The sequence below is a fragment of the Frieseomelitta varia genome, unplaced genomic scaffold, assembly GCF_011392965.1.
Source record: "Frieseomelitta varia isolate USP_RPSP 00005682 unplaced genomic scaffold, Fvar_1.2 scaffold_229, whole genome shotgun sequence".
In the NCBI taxonomy this organism is placed as follows: domain Eukaryota; kingdom Metazoa; phylum Arthropoda; class Insecta; order Hymenoptera; family Apidae; genus Frieseomelitta; species Frieseomelitta varia.
The window spans coordinates 859,453-878,672 of NW_025109956.1; the positions used below are offsets into that span (position 1 = coordinate 859,453).

General features: G+C 35.7%; 3 protein-coding genes across 7 annotated transcripts in view; all 3 read right to left on the reverse strand.

Annotated features, from left to right (window-relative positions):
- Positions 1-245: 245 nt before the first annotated feature.
- On the reverse strand, positions 246-1,889 carry LOC122527645 (zinc finger HIT domain-containing protein 2). The gene is made up of 5 exons (XM_043652012.1): positions 1,704-1,889; positions 1,314-1,605; positions 988-1,236; positions 714-917; positions 246-630 (listed from the first exon to the last, which is right to left on the reverse strand). Exons 1-5 carry the CDS (start codon positions 1,748-1,750, stop codon positions 307-309), a joined length of 1,116 nt encoding a protein of 371 aa, XP_043507947.1. The 5' UTR covers positions 1,751-1,889; the 3' UTR covers positions 246-306.
- A 66-nt stretch (positions 1,890-1,955) lies between these two features.
- Positions 1,956-2,913, reverse strand: LOC122527648. Its single transcript, XM_043652018.1, has 3 exons — positions 2,709-2,913; positions 2,473-2,614; positions 1,956-2,352 (listed from the first exon to the last, which is right to left on the reverse strand). Exons 1-3 carry the CDS (start codon positions 2,872-2,874, stop codon positions 2,034-2,036), a joined length of 627 nt encoding a protein of 208 aa, XP_043507953.1. The 5' UTR covers positions 2,875-2,913; the 3' UTR covers positions 1,956-2,033.
- A 10,160-nt stretch (positions 2,914-13,073) lies between these two features.
- Positions 13,074-19,220, reverse strand: part of LOC122527646 (potassium/sodium hyperpolarization-activated cyclic nucleotide-gated channel 2) — a 162,398-nt gene continuing 156,251 nt past the window's right edge. For 3 of the 5 annotated variants that reach the window (XM_043652015.1, XM_043652017.1, XM_043652014.1), the window contains 6 exons: positions 18,393-18,611; positions 17,846-17,992; positions 17,652-17,769; positions 17,208-17,496; positions 15,202-15,337; positions 13,074-15,072 (listed from right to left, as the gene is read on the reverse strand). In XM_043652015.1, the coding sequence (XP_043507950.1) occupies positions 14,926-15,072; positions 15,202-15,337; positions 17,208-17,496; positions 17,652-17,769; positions 17,846-17,992; positions 18,393-18,611 (1,056 nt within the window). In that variant the 3' untranslated portion in view covers positions 13,074-14,925. The remainder of the gene's footprint in view (positions 15,073-15,201; positions 15,338-17,207; positions 17,497-17,651; positions 17,770-17,845; positions 17,993-18,392; positions 18,612-19,220) is intronic. The other 2 variants (XM_043652016.1, XM_043652013.1) reach the window with 1 other exon arrangement.

Here is a 19,220-nt window from a genome sequence, read left to right on the forward strand (position 1 = left end):
GTTCACAATGTATCAAAGTAAATAAACAGTCGATATATCGATTCCGTTTATCGAAGTTAAGGTTTGAATTTTGTACTTTTTAACAGTAATGACATGTACGTTAATGTGCAGATAAATTTTTAATTTTAATGTTTAAAAAGTTTGTGTTGTCATGTTAAGTGTACGAAAAGTGAAATTATTGAGAAGATATATTGCTGAAGAAGAGGATTCGGTGAGTGAATTTTCTTTAATCATGAAATTATTGGTTGGAAATATAAAACTCTAAAGTTTATTTAAGAATATCTCACAATGAATTGTTAAATACTTTTATGTACAAGTATTTATATGACGATTTTTAGTCCATGATAAATAGTATTCCAATTTCTTAAGATGTAAAAGAAGTTGTTTTTTCGATAAATTTATATTATCCACGTTATATTTTTGAACAAACTTTTTGAAAAATTCTTTATTCGCATTCTTACTTTTATTTTTCGATATTTCTTCTGTCGTCATTGTTAACAATCTGTGTAATTCTGAAAGTGCAACAGCAACATAGAGATATTCATTCTTCTTGTCAGGCCCATGCATTATTGTATTACCAGCTTCTTTAGAAGCTAATAAAGTTTGTTCATCTTGTGATAACCAATTACACTAAAAATAGTAAATAAATATTTAAATTTTTCTTACTACTTGTAATTTTCTAATTGTAAAATGTTAAATGTTATAACGCTCACATTAGTAATTTTGTGAACAACAGAAGCTATTGCTGATTCTGAATTTTCATAGATTGTATTAAGTTTCATATTATCACTAAGATCAAGAAAAACAATTGTAGCTTCTACTGGACAGTTCAAATAGTCACCATTATGATAGTTCGCCATGTATGCATATGCATAAATTACATTTAGTACATTAAACTCAACATTTGGAGAAGCTTTCTGTAATTAAGTATATATTTGAAATTTTTCTGCAATTAGATTTAAGTATGTAAATAATTTTGAAGATTACTTGCAATGCCATAAGTATTGGAACATCTATTAGAGGTGGCAGTTCATCATCCTTTTGATCTATATCTTGCACAAGTTTCTTTTTGGTATGATATGTCCACCATGGAATCCATTGAGGTAGAAATTTTTCTACATCACCATTTTTTATCAGAGCCTCAAATTCCTGTTTTTCAGCATCTGTTAATGCAGACCATACCTCATCCGCATTGTCTAAATTTATATTATGAAGCCTCCTTTCTAAATCTGGTATCTAAAAAATACAGTAGTTTGAGCAAAGATGAAGGAAAGATATTCTTTATTAACGGTATTAACATGAATTCAAATTACATCATTGTCATCATCTGAATCAAGTTCTTCTTCTAACTCATCATTATCAATCTCATCATCACTTGCTAATGCTTCCATATTTTTTATATCTTCTTCATGTACTCTTTTGAGAATTTCTAGCATTTTTTTTCTACCCTCTGTGTCTTTTCCGTGAGACTTTATTTCATCTATTACACACTGTTTATAGAAACTTTCTGAACATTCTGAATGTGCTTCTGATTTATAACAAATAGAGCTGCAATATCTTATTTCACATTGTGGACAAGTATATATACAAGGTCGTACATTACACCTAAAAATTAATAAATAAAGTTATAATATATTTATGCAATTTTATACTATCAAATATTGTTTGTAAACACAGTTTAAGGTTAGGAATATAATACCTACAATTTACAAATATTATCTGTATTGGAACTTGTTCCTTGATAATCCATAGTTTTGTTGCAAATTACTCTAGAATTTTAACGTATAATCTATTAACACTGGCCCATGGGTTGTTATCAACTCATTAATTTCATAATTATCAAGCCTGTTACTCAAATATGTGAATGTCACTGTATATAAAACAATACAATGATAAAAATAATGTTTCATTATATCATTATACAATAAGAAGGGAAGAAAAACAAAATTTTTAAATAATAGAATTTATATACAGAACATTTATTTTTTATATATTACAAATTAATTTATATTAAATTGAACTTAACCTATGGTTTAGGTTATTTCAACTAAAGTACCATTCTTCAATTTTTTGTAATTGAATTCGGGTCCTTTCCTTCTACTTGTCCAAGCTTTAGTCCAAACTTTTGACAATATTTGTTCAGGATCTACAGCTACTTGTTTGCATTTTAACAAATTCATTTCATCATCTATAGTTGCTTTAATTTTTCTTTTTCTTTGAGGCTTTTCATCTTCTTTTTCAGTCGTTAAAAACTCCACAGAGGAATTCAGTAATTTTATACCACAATTGCTGTCCTTGTCTTCTCTTTTATTTGTAATACTATTTATGTCTATCTTTTTTATTTTGATCGATCTGACGAAAAAATTTTTTTACAATTAGTATGTGACAAATAAATATATAAACATAGATTTATATAACATGTATTAATTAATCAGGCAGTTGATAGTCTTTTTTGTTAAATTAATTACGTACTTTTCTATTATTTCATCCAATTTTTTTGCAACAAAACTCTGAAATGTTGGACTGACACCAAAATTAGAAAATGTTTTCTTTTCTTCCAAATCTTTTCTTAATGACACAAGATTTCTCACATTAGTATCTTTTGTTAAGTCATCTAAAATAGAGAATTTATTGTCAATTATTGCAAGTTTCTGTGACAAGAAGTAGAATATGCAAAGCAAAAGAGAAAGTGAGGTTATAATACTTACTATGTTCATCTGTTTTCTTAAAAACATCTGAATTTTGAGATTTTTCGTTGGAAAAATACTCATTCTTCAGAAATTGATGATCTATCGCTTCTTTTAATGCATCTTTTGATATTTCATCTTCAGAGCTGCTTGAATCGCCATTGTGTTTATTATTAGACATTGTCATCCTAAATGATTCGATACCAATCGACAAACGAATAAAAATTTCTAAGCTATTCTATGTTTCTTTTCTACAAAAAAAAAAAGATTTCTACTAAATAAATAAATTCAGCATTTCTTTGTGAAAAAGAAAGATAAACATGAAATCAACTATAAGTTTAATTAACTCATTGCCGAAATTTGTTTATTAGTTAGTAGTTATAAATTTTTGTACAGAATGTGAGTACTTGAAATGCGTGTAAAGATGTTCGTATATTGTACAATTATTCAGTAGGAATAATACCCTTCGTTAGCAATTAGAAACACAAGTCTTAAACATTTCGGTTATTCGAAAGGCATACAGTGGAGGAATAACTAATTACTATGTATTTTAATATAAATTTAAAGCTAACGTAAATTACTAAATATATTTCACATACTTTCCTTTCTTTTTTAATTGAATAAAGAAAATAGATGACGAGTTAAGAATAGGTAGGAACGTAATAAATAGACAGGTAATAAATTATAAATATTTATAAATTGCATTGAATCAAATAAGGCATATTGCACTGAGGAAATCAATAAGGATCGTAACAGAGGGATGGTAAACAGAATTCCAAAGTGATAAAATAAAGAAATAACAAACTAAACCATGAATCAATGGTTAAATTATTTAGCATTATACATATTCTGTACCATGTCGTCAGATTTTATTCGTAAATTCATTTTGATTGAATGTTATATTGTATCGCTATACCACGTGCTTAACACCACATGTACAAAACCTGATCATTTCGAAGAAACATGACGATGGAATTGAAATGGAGATGATCAAAGGAAATGCCAGAAGTCAGAGATGAGAATGACAATGATAAGAGTAAGATGGACGATGAACGAATGGAAGATGAACGATGAACAAGAAAATGAATGAGAATTTGGAATACTTGGAAGTGTGTCTTAAACATAAACAATGATATATTTTAAAATATTATAATTATTCTCTGTTCGAGAAGAAAAACACTTCGACTAAATTATGTCAACGTGTTTAACGATAGATTAACAAGAATTACAGGCGCAAATTATCTTCAATCGTTTCTGACCTATTCGATGCTGGCTCGAAAGGAACAATTCGTAGAGACGTGTGGTCTAGAAACTAAATGGACGGGCGAAGTCGAATATTGCCAACGATGTTTATGTACACGATTAATGATCGTATTTTAATTTTCCTCTGTTATTTTTTTTTCTTTTTTTTTTAAATCTCTCGTCCTCCCTAATAATTCAATCTTAATCTAAATACATTTAATAATATACTCTCACTTTGCATCAATCATCTCTTATACTTTTTGTTCTTTTAGTTTTAGTGCGCTTTCTGAGAGGTTTCATGTACACTGTTTCCTTTTCTCGTGTATGTATATATTTTACTCGTGTATACGTGTTTCATTTGGATTTATTTTGTTTAATTTAATCGTTATGATCGCTTTGCCGTTTTATTGATTTCCTTTCATTTATGACGCTAACTGTAAAATGTATAAAATATACAAGGAGCAAGTACAACGTCACGAGTACATTTTATACAGATACACACGGTTTCGAATGCAGGTATACATGTATATATGTGTACGTACGTATGTATGTATGTATGTATGTATGTATGTATGTATGTATGTATGTATGTATGTATATCTCACTTAGTTTCTTTCGAATGTTATCTCCGACGCGTGCATTGGATCTTTTCTGGCTCTGTTCCTTAATTTGTTTCTCGTATTTATTCCTTTTGTTCGTATATGTATATGTATGTATTTATGTAATGTATATGATCATCGTATGTATACTTATTATACTTATATATTCATTATATCCTCATTATATCCTCATCGTCGTCAATGTACAGTTAACGTTTTATATTTTATTTTTTATAATTTTTTGTTTGTTTGCTAAGGCATTCGTTATGGCAAGTATATTTTAAAAGTGCTGATGTCTAAACGCGCGTGAATACTTTATAGTTTTCTGTTTTTTTCCATTTTTCGTACAGTTTATAAAAGTATATTGGCCAGTTATGTAACTACTAATTAGCCAGCTACGTGTCACTTAAAAAACGATTCGCTCGTTAGAAAAAGAACTAATCTGCTTCATATTCTTCATTTTTTTTTCTTTTTTCTTCTTTTTTCTTTTTTTGCTTGTCTCTTTAGTTGTAATAGTTGTTCTTGTCTTTTTTTTTTTTGTTTGTTTCTGTGATAGTTGAACTCGTTTCGCGTTTTAAATTCAATTGCGCCTTATAATTCGTGGCCACTAATTGTTTTCTTTTTTTTCTTTTTTCTTTTACTCTCTATTTTGCATGCATCGTTACTCTTTATGCTTCGTTATTCGATTATCTGCAGTTTTTTTCTTTTTTTCTTATTTTATCCTTTAGTAAAATATAATTTAATCGCAGGCTAAAGAACCGGAAACAAGAAGAAGTACACGCGTACATGTCTCAGGAAGTATAATGTGTTCCTTCGCTATAGAGTCTTTTCATGCGCATTATTATTATTATAATTATAATTATAATCATTATTATTATTATTATTATTTAATTCACTTTTGTCTCTTGACCAACCGTTTTGCAATTATGATCGATGGTGTGGTCGTAACGAAAATCGTTCATTCCTTTTTTTTCTCTTTCCATTCGTTTACACCGATATAACGAACACGGAGACTTTCATCAGTGTACGTGTGTATGTGTTGACACCGAGAGTTGCGGATGATAGAATCACTTCGATTGAATCCCAACCCCTATCTAGTTCGATCAAACCCCATTTCTGTTTCGTGATTTTAAACGTACTCTTGCTTGCTCGAACCACGAGCTGGCATGAACGAAATTCATCTTTCGCGTCGTACGCACGCGCGCATATACACTTACATGTTCGTAAACACACGTATATCTTTTATTTTTCATCATTATATTTTGTTATTTTTTCGTAACCGCAAAACACAACTATACTCGCCCACGGGAGAGGGCCTGGATCACTTTTTTGTGGACAATGGTGTAGCGTTTTCGTGAACAAAGTTTCTCTGTTTCTAAATCGAACTGAAATTTCGAGAACCCTTTAACCCGGGATTACCCACGTGAGGGTCTAGTCGCCGGGATGTACCTGCGCTAGACCCCCAGGTGGGTAATCCCGGGTTAACCACTATCCTTCGATCGTTTTCTCAATAAACGTTGGATTAATTAGTAGTAGAACTCTACTTATTTGTCGGGTGGTTCAGATAATAGAAAAAACGAATAGAAATTTGTCTTAGTCAGTTCAAAATGTTGAATCTCATTTTTTTTAACGTAATGGCTATCATTTCTTTGATCAAAGAAAATCATTCTGTGTTATTTGATTCGAGCGAAGTATGTATGTACTTTTAGTTTAGTCTTGACAAAACCATGTACGTATGTATATGCAATTTGGAGAAAATTTCAATAAATAGAGCTCTACTATATCAGAAACGACTACTAACGATTATCACGTTGTTTTCATCTACATCTATGAGTTGTTCATTGAATTATCAGTTGATTTTCGCGATGACGGAAAGACTGTAACGAAGTCAAGTGAGTGACACGTTTACATCAGTAAAAGAGTTTCAACAGTTAATTGAATTCAGATAATTCGATCAATCTGAACATACTGAAATCTTGATGGAACTGAAATCGACAGGTATAGAATGCATAATCCAAATCATGTCGCAAAAATTCATTTTTAGCATTGATCTATCTATAACGATACTACACCATTGGGTTTCATCGGACGACGGAATTACAATATACAATGAAAATATATATATATATATATATATGTATATATATGTATATATATATATATGTTAATCCAATATTAATCGCAAACGTCGCTTTTGCTCGAACACCTTTATAATAACCACTCTATATCTCATTTTCAACTGATCAGACCTCTACATATTCTTCCCAGAGCGATAGGAATACTCGATCGATTTTTAATTCTTTGCGCACTCGATTAAAATATTTCGGCTCGATTTCTATCTGTTAATTTCAAAAAAATTTTCTACCAGAGTGGAAACTCTATTTAGGCAAATGATCATCAACCGCTACTCGCAAAATTCCTTCGTTTCTTTTGGAAGTGAAAATTTAGGAGATGAACGACACGATCGTTGCGCAGGGGATGGTCGAGTGCGAAAAGTTAAAACACCGATACGGAACTCAATAATTGAACGATAGTTCGTAATTGCTTCACTTCATTTTTTCTTTTTTTTTTTTTTTTCTTTATCTGATTCCACATTATTCGGTTTACAATTATTTAGTGCGTCTCGAACAAGCACCTATATGAGCTCTTAATTTTTATATCCGCTACTACGCTTGCTTTTTTAATTTTTTTAATGGGGTTGCACTCTTTCTCTCTCTCTCTCTCTCTCTCTCTCGCTCACGCGTTCGCTTTTCTTCTTCTTCTCTCTCTCTATCTATCTCTTTCTTCCTCTCTTCCTATTCCGCGTTCTCGTCGGGTTTTTACATCGAACAACATCGATGTCGATAATCTCGATCGACCACTCCGCGAAAACGTTATTTATTTTTCATTATATTTTTTCGTGTAACAAACTTAGCGAACGATGTTCTAATTAGAAAAACGTCAAGAGATTCGTACCAGCGCTTGCGTGTAGCATACATACATAGATTCATACGATAAGCGCGATGCGACCAAGATGCACGCTTATGGTGTGAATTTTGTAGAAAACTCTTTTTCGTAGAAAATTGACGCTAGGGTAATGTTTTATATTTTCTCTCTCTCTCTCTCTCTTTCTCTCTCTTTCTTTCTCTTTCTCACGCTTCCATTCTCACGTTCGTCTCTTTCACGCTTTTTCTTTCTCTCTCAGTCGTTCGTCGCGCATTCACTCTTTCTCTCGTGTTCTTTTTCATTGTTTTTTTCTTTTTATATATTTCTTTGTTTGTATGTTTGTTTGTTTGATACTTTACAAGGCGCTACTATACGCAGGTTTCTCGAACGACGAGAATGATTTCCACACGGTGGCACATACTGTACACGATGATCGTGTCCGATCACTACGACTCGTTTCAATGAATCCCTACGAATTTTAGACGTCTTCGTGGTGTGATGCAGAGCACAGGCTTATCTTAATCATAAATAAGTGACTGTAAACTAGAACGTAGACTAGATTTCTAACGGTGAATTTAATACTCGGTGATGGTTCGATTAAATGGGAATTCGTCAAATTGTTTGAGATTGAAATTAAATTAAATTTAAATTAAAATCGATCGCTGATCAACTTCAATTTCGATCGTTTGGATTTATTTACTCGAGAGGGTTAAATCTCCAATTGTTTCATCGCACCACGAAAGAACACCAAAGTTTCCAAAGAAGTTAGAAGCTCGTGAAAAAGAGGAGCATGATGAGACACGGGAGGGTCTGGATCTATCATCCTAAGGAGATCTACAAGGCGATCGACGTGTCGATTGATCCGCGATAACGAATTTTAATATCTTCGACTTCGTTGTTTCAATCGCTTTCAATAGCGCGCGTATGTATGTAACAGCGTGTACGTGATTGCACGAGAACAAAATCGTCTGGATCTACAGCGATCTAAAATGGAGCTAAGTCTTGCGTGTCACCGTGCAGAGATCACCGAGAAACTTGTGCCAGTGTACTGTCTAACGAAGCTTAGCATTCTACTTGGCATTGGACAGTCGCATGTTTTCAATTACCTCGATCGTTATAATTTTTTTATCTTTTTTCTTTTTAATTTTTTTGTTGCTTTTTCTTTTTTTCTCGTTTGAAATAGTTGCGTTCGATCCTTGAAACCGGAAACGGAAGTTTTACTTTTTTAGTTAGGTATGTGTGTGTGTGAGTGTGTGTGTGTGTGTGTGTGTGTGTGTGTGTGTGTGTGTGTGTGTGTGTGTGTGTGTGTGTGTAGGCGTGTGTATCTGTCTGTCTACACTGACTCTGTCACCGCTACGGTTCAGCTCGACTACGGTTTTCTCGACTCGACGGATCCTCGATAGGCTCGTTGAACTCGCAAGCCAATGACGTCGAAAATGGAATTTTTTCTTTTTTTTTTTCTCTTTTTGTTGCTTTTTACTTCTTTGTTTTTTGTTTTTTCGAGAACAACAGTAAGGTGAATTGCGAGATTTGGAGAGTAGGGAGGCTTTCAGGAAGCTTTGAAACGTCTGGTGATCGGTTCACTCTAGGTTCAGACAGATCTCTGTGAAATTTCGGAAATTTTTGATTTCAAGTGGGTTTAATGTTTACAGGTTGATAAATATTTCTAATTGGATGTTTCAAGCGTTAAAAAGTTCGGGGACTTGCTCGATCTTTATGTTCGAGGTGTAGGAATAGTATCTAGAAAGTCTTGAAAAGCGAAGGCCTTCGAAGATCCTTGAAAAGTCATGGAGGCGATAGAAACGTCTATGGTATTCCCTATGCGAGTAAAAAGTTGTAACAATGGTTTTCATACATCAATGAAACTTCTGTCTGAAAGATCTTCACGTTTCAAGACGTCGTAGAGTGTTAGGCATTGCTAACACGGTTATTTCTCGTGCGAAAGTAATTGGAGAATACCGAAGGGACATTTTTGTTTCCTTCCCGATTTGTAAGACTTGAACAAACATTGTGGAAATGTCATCTCTAACGATTCGTCGATCGAGTTTCCGATTTTTCATCGGAAGTTCGAATTCGGTACTTTCCCATCACTCTTGCACGATAAATCACCTTACTCGCGTTACTATAACTTTCAAATGCTAATTTACAGCTTGGATCTTTGTCTTTTAAAAAACGTCGTTTAGTCCATCACCAGACTCGTCCAAAGCGTGCGTCATTCCGAAACATGGTGCATAGTCGGCAATCTCAGCTATATTCAGCGAAAAATCTCGTCGCGAACGTACTTGCAGTCGCTCGAAACGAAACGTCTGATATGTTAAAATCCGAGATACACATATTTCATGGCGCTACAGTCTTTTTGTGTTGTATACTTTTTTTTCTCCTTTTTTCTTTTTTCTTTTTTTTCATCTTCTTTTGATACTCTCTCTGGCTCTAGGACAGTTCTGGCGTCGTGTGTGTTACATTTCGTATCGTTTCTTCAACCGCGAACGATTCATCTCGCAATTCATCATCATCGGACTCGGACGTGAAAACTAAAGATTCCTCGATGATTTCTCGTTTATTTCTTTCTGGCTTATTTCTCTCTCTCTCTCTCTCTCTCTCTCTCTCTCTCTCTCTCTCTCTCTCTCTCTCTCTCTCTCTCTCTCTCTCTTAAATCAAACTCCGTTTCTTCGATCTCGCCGCACGTGATTAGTGTCACACGCGCGGATATTTCCCTGTTACCATTTCCGATTTCCGGACCCCTGTCTGATCGTCGTCTTAGCTACCTCGCGAAATCTATTCTGTCGATATCGATACAAAAACTAACTTCGTCTTTTTGCATGTTGCTTTTAAAATTTTTTTTTCTTTTTTTGTTTTTTGTTTTTTGTTTCTCCTTGTTGCTTTCGTTTTATTTAATTCGCTTAATTACGCGTCTCACTCTTGTCGCTTAGCAAATAACACGTGCACTTCTCGAATCGGACCGCACGATTTATTTATTTGTTCTTTAAACACTGTGTTTGTTCGCATTTGCTCGATATTTAATCCTAATGTTATATCCATCGCTTGATTCTCTTCTCATCTTGCTATTTTTTTTGTATGACAATTCTCTCTTTTTCGCTCTCTCTTTGGGAATGCTCTACGCTCCTTCCGCGGCTGTCCCTATGTACACGTATCTTATCTTATATTAATTCCTCTTTTCTGTCACTATCACTCCGAACGTTTTCGTTAACAGCAGCGACTAAATAATCATCTATCGAGTCTCTGTTTCTACTTTTTCAGCAGTGTTTCATAGCAAAAAGAATACAATTTCCTTCCTTTCCTTCTTTTTCTTTGTTCACGTTTCGCTCTACGAATGATAATAACAAGAATCGTAAAATAATAACGACGAATGGTAATTATAGTCGTAGGACAATAACCGTATAATAATAATAGTAATTGTAATCATAATAATAATCGTAATAATAATAAAACTTTTACGTTCTACTTCCTTCTTGCTCGTCTTCTTCTTCTCTTTTTTTCTTTTTTTTTTCAATTAGTAACAATCTAGTCCTATTCTTTCTCACTTGTTTTCAGTTTCTCTCTCATTCTCTCTCTCTCTCTCACTTTCATTCTCTCTTGAATTTCTTCCCTTTATTTTTGTTTCTTTTGTATAATTAGTTACGCGTACACCTTAGGCCCGAACCACATTGGCAGATTAGTCCTAGACCGATTTTTGTGTGTATAGAGTTAATTTCTATAAAAACGTCGGTCATGCGGTCTACGAATATTCTACCATCTTTTTGAGATGCTTGTTCTCTCCGACCCACGGTACGCAAACCGTCCACTCTCATCGCTATTACAATATTTATATATAATAATAATAATCATTATCGTTAGTTAGTTATTCTTTTCTTTATCGTTAATTTATATGTATATATATATATATATGTGTATATATAATATAATATTATTCAGGATGACGTGAGGGGATGTAAAATAATGACAGAAAACTATCTCTCTCTTACATGAAAAATAGGTACTTCTGTTTTCCTCGTACGTGTGTAGGTGTATATGTTTACATATGTATATGTATGAAACGCATGTATATAATATATCCCTAGATTCTTACGTGGGTATTTATATATTTATATATGTATATATGTACATGTGCATATGCATGTCGAGTCACATATGCACGAAAGTGTACGTTCAACTAGGAAACGAATGGCACGTTTCGTCCTCTCTCTTTCTTTCTTTTCTCTTTTTTTCCCACTCTCCGTAACGTATGTGTTCGTAGGTGACAAGTGTATACGTCAATGCGTGTTCCTCTGTGTGCATACATAATATTTATATATATATATATATATATAAAATACTTCAAAGTAACAAGCAACGTTGCTATTTTATAAATTAAACTCTCGGAGCGTTCATTTAATTGTTTAAAGAAGAGTATTTATTTGTTAACAGATGCGATTCTATGTTCAATTGAGTTAACACGCGGAAGCAGTGGTTCCTGGATCTCCTCTATCGCTTCTTTTCCTTTTGTGGGAACGTAACAATCATTCCTTGCGAAAGATTACCGGATAAAATTTCGAAACCGAAAACGCGTTGAAATTTCTTAAATTTCGCTCGACGGTACAATGACGGAACTGAGAACGGGAATGTTTCGTACGTTTTAAAAATCGAACAGAGAGACACCGCGGATAATAAAATTCGAGTTCAGGAGCCACTGGTCCAGAAAACATTCTCTCAGAACCGAGCGTTCTTCCCTCTGCTACGAATACGCTAATATATCGGACAAATTCAACAGTCGCGTTAAACTTTCAAATACGCAAAGAATAACACCGTTAAAACATACAACGCCAACAGCTAGAAAAATAATTACAATTCGGTCGGTGTGTGCTAATATCAATTCGATTCTTTTTATATTCCGCTCTTTTCCCCTATATTTGAAAAATATTCAACCGAATTGCGAAACGAATATCAGAGAGGCAACAGTACTTCATTCTCAAGGATCGTCACTGTGTTTCATACTGTCTGTGGGTTGTTTATCGATTTGTTTAATCCTTTTTCGCGTTTTACAGTTTAAAACATTACGTCGTTAATATCTTGCAACACGTTATTGACCACTATGCATACTTTATATGTACATTTATGTATATGTATATATACATATAATATATATATATATACATATTATTAATATGTATATATATATACATATTATATATATATATGTATATATGTTTGTGTGTGTGTAATCTGTTCTCTCATTTTCTCTTTTTTTGCGTCTTAGTTTATCTTCTTGTCGTTTAAACTGCTTAGTGTTTCTTTATTTTCATTTATGCGGTGGATGTAATAATCATTGCAATGATGATCGGTAACAATAATAATAATTTATTACATAATATTTATAGCTTCCTCTCTTTTCCCTATTTTGTGTTTCTCTCTTTTGTTTTGTTCGTTCGCTTCTTATATAGTACATCGCGTATGTATTTCTCGCCCGAATAAAAAGATACTTATTTTTTTTCTCCCTCTTTCTCTCTCGCTTTCTCTCTCTTTCTCTCTCTCTCTCTCTCGTTCTCTCGTTCGCTCTCTCTCGCGTTCCACTTATTTAATTTTATCTCTCATTCATTGACGTTTGTGTTATTTTTTTTATATATATATATATTAGCCGTGGTAGCCCAAAGAACACTCAACAAGTTAACACGGTCTTTGGGCCTTGGATTTAGATTTTTTTTCTTTTCTTGTATAATATTAACTTTACTGCCTCGTTTGTAGAACGACTTAAACTTCTCCGCTCGATACCCCGTTTGTCCTCCCAATTTCCTATCCCTGAATAATTCTCACGTATATTTTTTTTCTTTCTTTTCTTTCCTTATTCATCCATCTCGTTTCCCGTGGCGTTTTGGATCGTTTTCATCCCTCTCGTTCGCGTCTCAGGACGGTCTTTCTAAATTTCGACATTTATTACAATAGAAGTTGAGATTTTGAGATACGATGTGGCAATTTGTCTACTGCCATTCGCTCATTCGATTCGAGACGTTGTTTTTACCAGCTCTTTCTTAGATTTTCCAGTTCGAAAAATAAAATGGCGTCGAGGCGAGTTCCGAATTGCCAAGCATCCTCCATTGATCTCGAAATCGATAGGACCGATTCGCCGCGATAAATGAGACATGCTCTTCGTTCTTGCTCTTCCTCTGGTCTTCGTTCTGGAGATCTCTCTCGATTGCACGTTGCTCTCCTTTTTTGTACTTCCCTCGATCCCTCCTCTTTCTCCTCGTTTCGGTTCACTCGCACGGGATTGTTCAACGATACGCATACTAAAGTTAAAACACGTTATAACAAACTTATAACTGGAATATCCCTCGTTTCACGAGTTTCTCCATTCCTCCTCGTCTCTATTACGTTAGTTAGTTGTCTTAGAAAAGAACCAAAAAACAGAATCCTAATCGTTCGTGTATAGATTATATTCTCTCGCCCTCGTTTTAGCCCCCTCCCCTCCCTCGAACCCCGGGTTCCATCATTTTTTTGTTTTCCCCCTTGAAAAGTGCGAAACGTACGGCGTTTTTTTCTTTCTTCTTTTTTTGCAAAATCACAGAGAAATGTACGCATCGTTCAACACTGTCGTTTCTTGTATTTAGGATTTTCTTTTTTTCTACCTAGTCCACGATGGGCTCTACGATACGCTCTATAAATTTTCTAGGCCTGCTGTTCGTCGTCGTTGAGGTCTTCACCCCGGTCGTCGCTGATCAGTTTCTGTTCGCCTTTTTTTCGGATCGCGACGCCCGCGCCGATGAAGAAGACTCGCGGCAGGAATAACGGCTCCGTGTTCTCCGACCGATGGCACACAGTTATCGTCGATCATTTCGTATCTCTTATCGATATCGTCCTTCTCCCCCTTTCTCCCGGGCTCCGTGAGATGATCCGCCGTTGAAAATATTAACGTTTTCTCGCGCGGACGCGAGACGTTTTCTTCTCGATCTCTTCGTTCAAGCTCGTTTCTGTGACAACGAGGCACAACCCAATCGCTGGCCAACCCTCTACGCATGCGATTCGATCTTGCTCTTCTCTCCGTCTTGTGTCCGCCGCTTCGTTTATTGCTGTCGAGGTTGAACGTTTCGCAGAGAGGGAGGCGGAGGAAAAAAAAATATATATATGTATATATAACAGCGCAGTCACGTCGTTTCATTTCATGCGAGAGTGTTGCCCACTGTGCCACCGTGTCGGAGAACGTGTCCAGATACGACGATTGGTTCGCACGATTTTACGCATAGATCCTGAACTGGAACGTGTGCCGTCACAGGTTAATATAAGAAGGCGCTATAGAAACCGATCGCTAGAAGACTACTACTGGCATAGCGTATATATCTATGGTATAGACTGCTTCTAGTGTAGCGTCCAGGATCCAAGCTTAAAATCGTCCGCCAACTCGATCCGATCGACAGTGTGCAACGCCACTGTCGCTCATGGAGCCGTTAATATCTCTCTGTATGCTAGTATAACGAGTGTCGTCATTGATACGAGTCCTTGTGGAAAGTGTCGCTCTTGTGGAAGATCCGCCGCCCCTCTCGCGAGAGCTCCTGACTCGCGAAATTGTTCTCAGACTTTGGTCTGGGCAACAGGCAAGCTGGAAGTGTTCTCAGCTCCATGCTGTGTACCTGTTTCCGGAATTCGGATAGATGAATTTATCTCTTTCTTCCTTGTTTCTTTTTACGCGTGATCTCTTGTTTCAAAAACTTTGATAGAGAAAGAAGAAAAAAAAAAAAAAAAGAAAAGGAGATATTTACCGATTCTTCACTGGCGCTAGCATGCGCAGCTTGCTCCGCGAGTGCGTTCACCACGGCGTTTATCGTTTTCGACTCGCTGCCGAGATCTTCCTCGCGATGAGCCACCAGATTCGGATTCTTGCCGATTTTGTTCAACCTATTTAACGGGGAGAGCACAATTAAGCGTAGGGAATGTTGCACGGAACACAACCAACGATTATTCACATCGATCGACTTACAAACCGTTTAGCAGTACAGGTAATTCCCTAAAAAATCGAACGTTATTATCCCGCCACGACTTGCAACAGATTTTTAGTTTAGTTATTCGTTTTCTAAATACCATTTGCACCGCTAAAGGTTTCATGTGAGGTACAAGACTGGGTAAAAGAAAGTCAGTAGCTTTGAAAATGCGAGCCGCAGAATCACATTTTTTGCGTGCATTTTAAAATTCATCATCCGTTTTAACCCCTCCCCTCTCGGAAATGAGAAACGGGAATCCGAAGAAGAGAACAACTGGAAAATGTAACTGATATGACTTGAACCATTGAGTTCTTTGTCTTTTGAATAAAAAAAAAAAAAGTAAATGAAATACATTAAAACACAATAGTTTAGCCTTACATATATATGTGTGTATATAAATCAAATAGAGTATTTCGGGAAGAAGAAAATATATTATATATATAAATAATTCTTCTCGAAATTATTCTATTTGACTTATATATTGATTTACAGGGTTTTTAATTTCTCGATATTGTTCTTGGAGTTTTTTCAATTCTGCATCGAGGGGTTAAAACGTGCAGCGATTCGAACTCAAAGTGAAACTTTACACAATACATAAGCTATTGCAACGTAATCGAAACTGATTCGAGAAGAGAAACAATATCGGTGCACAGAAATGACGGAAAACGCTGCTACGGTATATATATATACATCTATAAAAGTGCGTCAAATTCTCGATAAATCATAGAATGTTCTATCTCGAACGAAAAAAAAAAAAAAAAAAAAAAAAAAAAAAAAGGAAAGAAACACATGTGACTCTGCGGAGATGCGGCAGAAAACCGAGAAATCCAAAACTGATTTATAAAGTATGTTTGCAAAATCATGAATACAACATTACTATGTATAGTGAATGTGTCGAGAGTGTGATTTATATTTCGATAATTCGATTCGCGGTGTTTCAAGCTTTCTTCTTTCTTTTCGAGCCCTTTGAAACCCCGCTCGACTCGCGTCGAATTTCTACAACAACAAACGGGCATCGCTCGTCGAACGGGGAATCACGGGTGTGTCGAGAGAGGATATTTTGAAAAAAAAACAGGAAAAGTTGAAAAAACATCCACCAAAAAAATCCTCTCGATTAAAATTGGGGACGCGTATCTAACGGATACACGTCCCTCGATCGCAAGTTAGTGCGCTTTTCGTTGTAATACTCTCTCCCCAAAGGAAACAAAGATTCTGCACTGTCACGTTCAATAAGAGTGATTCCTCAATCGCAGAAAATAGAACGACACGAGCCAAATAAGATTCTCTTTCTTTCTTTCTTTCTTTTTCGCTTTTTTTCTTTCTGTGTGTATGTAAAGTGTATGTAAAACAAGCGTATCGAGTTGAAAACCAGCACAGAGAAATACGAACGAAAATTATGTCAGAATAATAATCAGAGTAACAGTAATAATAATAATAATAACAATAATAATAATAATAATAATAATAACAACAAGAATAATAATAATAACAAGAACAAAAATATGTTGAAGAGATATAAGCGAATATGAAATGTTTTCAAATACAAACGACGATAATAATAATAATAATAATAATAATAATAATAATAACAATAATGATAATAATAATAATAATGATGATAATAATAATAATAGTAATAATAATAATAAAGATAGTAATAATAAGAATAAGAATGACTGATAGAACTCGCATCGTCGGACAGTACACAATGTTCAACAAAATCAACATGGAAGTGGGAGTGATGATTGACATCTATTAGCACACCAACTCGATAGAACAAACCTAACCAAAGCTTATACCTCTCGGCGGCAACGCTTTCCATCGTTCTGCGCATTAACGGATACTGGTCCAGCACGGCGTTGAAATGATCCACCGAGAGGCTGAAGAGATTGCAGTAGGTCTCGGCACGGACCGAGGCCACCCTCCTCGCGTTCGTCAGCAGGCAGATCTCGCCGAAGTACGAGCCGTCCGACAGCGAGGTCGCGACCTCGCCGTTCGCCATCACGATGTCCACTATGCCCTCTTGTATGAAATACATTTTAGAGCCGATCGTACCTTCCTTGATGATGATATCACCTGCAATGATTTCGCCACTCTCGCGTTATTTTCCGCATTCTTCCTCGAAGAAGAAACATTAAACTCCGTTCTTGGCAACGTACGTGTGTACGTGTGTACGAATAATTTGAGAACGTTAGTCCGAGAATACAAGGAATAGAAAGTCGGACGCTCACCTGGCTGGAAGACTTCGTATCTCAGTTTGGTAACGACGTCCGAGACAAAGTTGGAATCGGCGTTGGCGAAGAACGGCACGGACGCTACTAACGATCTGCAGTTGTAGTTGATCACGTCCTGAAATCGAAGCGAGAACACATTTATTAGAAATCTTCTCTCGTCGAGGTGATCGGTATATCATGATCGCTCGTACTTCTCTCAATTTCTCCGACAGCTCCCCGAGGATCAATTCCTCGTCGAAGAATTTGCCCTGGTATCGATGCTCGAAATATTCCGTGATCCTCTGTCTCATTTCACGTGGTAACTTTCGGTAGGCCATGTATTCCTCTACTTGTTTCACCTGGTTCGGGGTAGAAATTGTTAATTCACGTCACGTTTGGAACATATAAAATAAAAAATATCCGACTAAATACTGTTAGATTAAAATATTCCATATACTTGTGCGAACATTTTTTGATATTCCTAAAAAAAAAAATAGTTCTCGAAATTTTGCTTAAAGCAACAGATCACTTTCAATATGGGATAATAAAAAAAAAAGAAAATAAAGAATAATGAGTACAAAAAAGGCGTATTTAATTCTAAAAGTTCAAGCCGCGCGAAAGAAGTTCACCGACTTCTTGAATATTTCGACCTCGAACTCCAGAGAGTTCCGAGAGACGGCTACCCTAAACGCAGCATCAGAAACAGAGGAAGGATTTTCCTCGATGATTCCATCGATTTGCACGTCGAATGTTAACTACCTTCTCGCGGTATTGTCTTCTGGAGGAATCGAGCGACTGAATGAGATTCGTCGCGTGTCCGAGGAAAAGTGCATAGCAGGTAGCACCGCTGATCATGCTGAGCATAGTGAGCCACATGTCGGTCAAGGACTGCGGTGGAAACCTTCCGTATCCTATGCAGAGCATGTGCGACATGGCTTTGAAAAGGGCCCATGAGTATTGCTCCAGCCAGAACGAATCCTGGAAGAAGAAAAAAAAAAAAAAAAAAAGAAAAGAAACGACAGCAGTCGAAAATTTATCGTCGCACGTTGCCACTGTTTCTTCTCCCGGAGGAAGAATCAGCTGAGAGATCATTGTCTTCGTTCTCGGTTTTCGAGGCATTCTAGATTCGAGGGGGATGACGACAGAATGGACTCGTTATAAAAGGAAAAGCCATTAGCAGAGAGAAGAGTTGTGAGGAGGAGGAGGAGGAGAAGGAGGGTTAGGTTGCGCCTCTTGTTTTTTCAAACTCTCGCGTTCCGCTTTGTTCTCTTCAATTTTTCATCCGGGTGAAGATAAATCTGTGGCGAAAATTGGGGAAAGGAATCAGGGAAGAGGGGCAAGAAAGGCCTACAAATCTCACTGAGATTCTCTATCGGAAATTTCGTTGTCAAATATATCTCTTGGCAAATCCGTGTTACACGTTTAAAGAAGATAACAGTGATTTCTCATCGAGTTTCGACACTGGTTACTGTGGTAGTGGTTATCATAGATAATTATATATTGTGGAATGAATATACATAATGTCTGTATGGAAGGATGAGTGTGGCGAGAGTGTGCATATAATTGTGGTGTAGTGTGATTGATATA

Excerpts from the sequence above, each read along its gene's own strand:
- LOC122527645 (XM_043652012.1), bottom strand. The coding sequence starts at position 1,750 with ATGGATTATCAAGGAACAAGTTCCAATACAGATAATATTTGTAAATT. Across the intron at positions 1,237-1,313 it reads ATTCAGATGATGACAATGAT|ATACCAGATTTAGAAAGGAG; the intron begins GTAATTTGAATT and ends TGTATTTTTTAG. Across the intron at positions 918-987 it reads CAATACTTATGGCATTGCAA|AAAGCTTCTCCAAATGTTGA; the intron begins GTAATCTTCAAA and ends ACTTAATTACAG.
- LOC122527648 (XM_043652018.1), bottom strand. The coding sequence starts at position 2,874 with ATGACAATGTCTAATAATAAACACAATGGCGATTCAAGCAGCTCTGAA. Across the intron at positions 2,615-2,708 it reads TAAGAAAACAGATGAACATA|ATGACTTAACAAAAGATACT; the intron begins GTAAGTATTATA and ends TCTCTATTTTAG. Across the intron at positions 2,353-2,472 it reads TTGGATGAAATAATAGAAAA|ATCGATCAAAATAAAAAAGA; the intron begins GTACGTAATTAA and ends TTTTTTCGTCAG.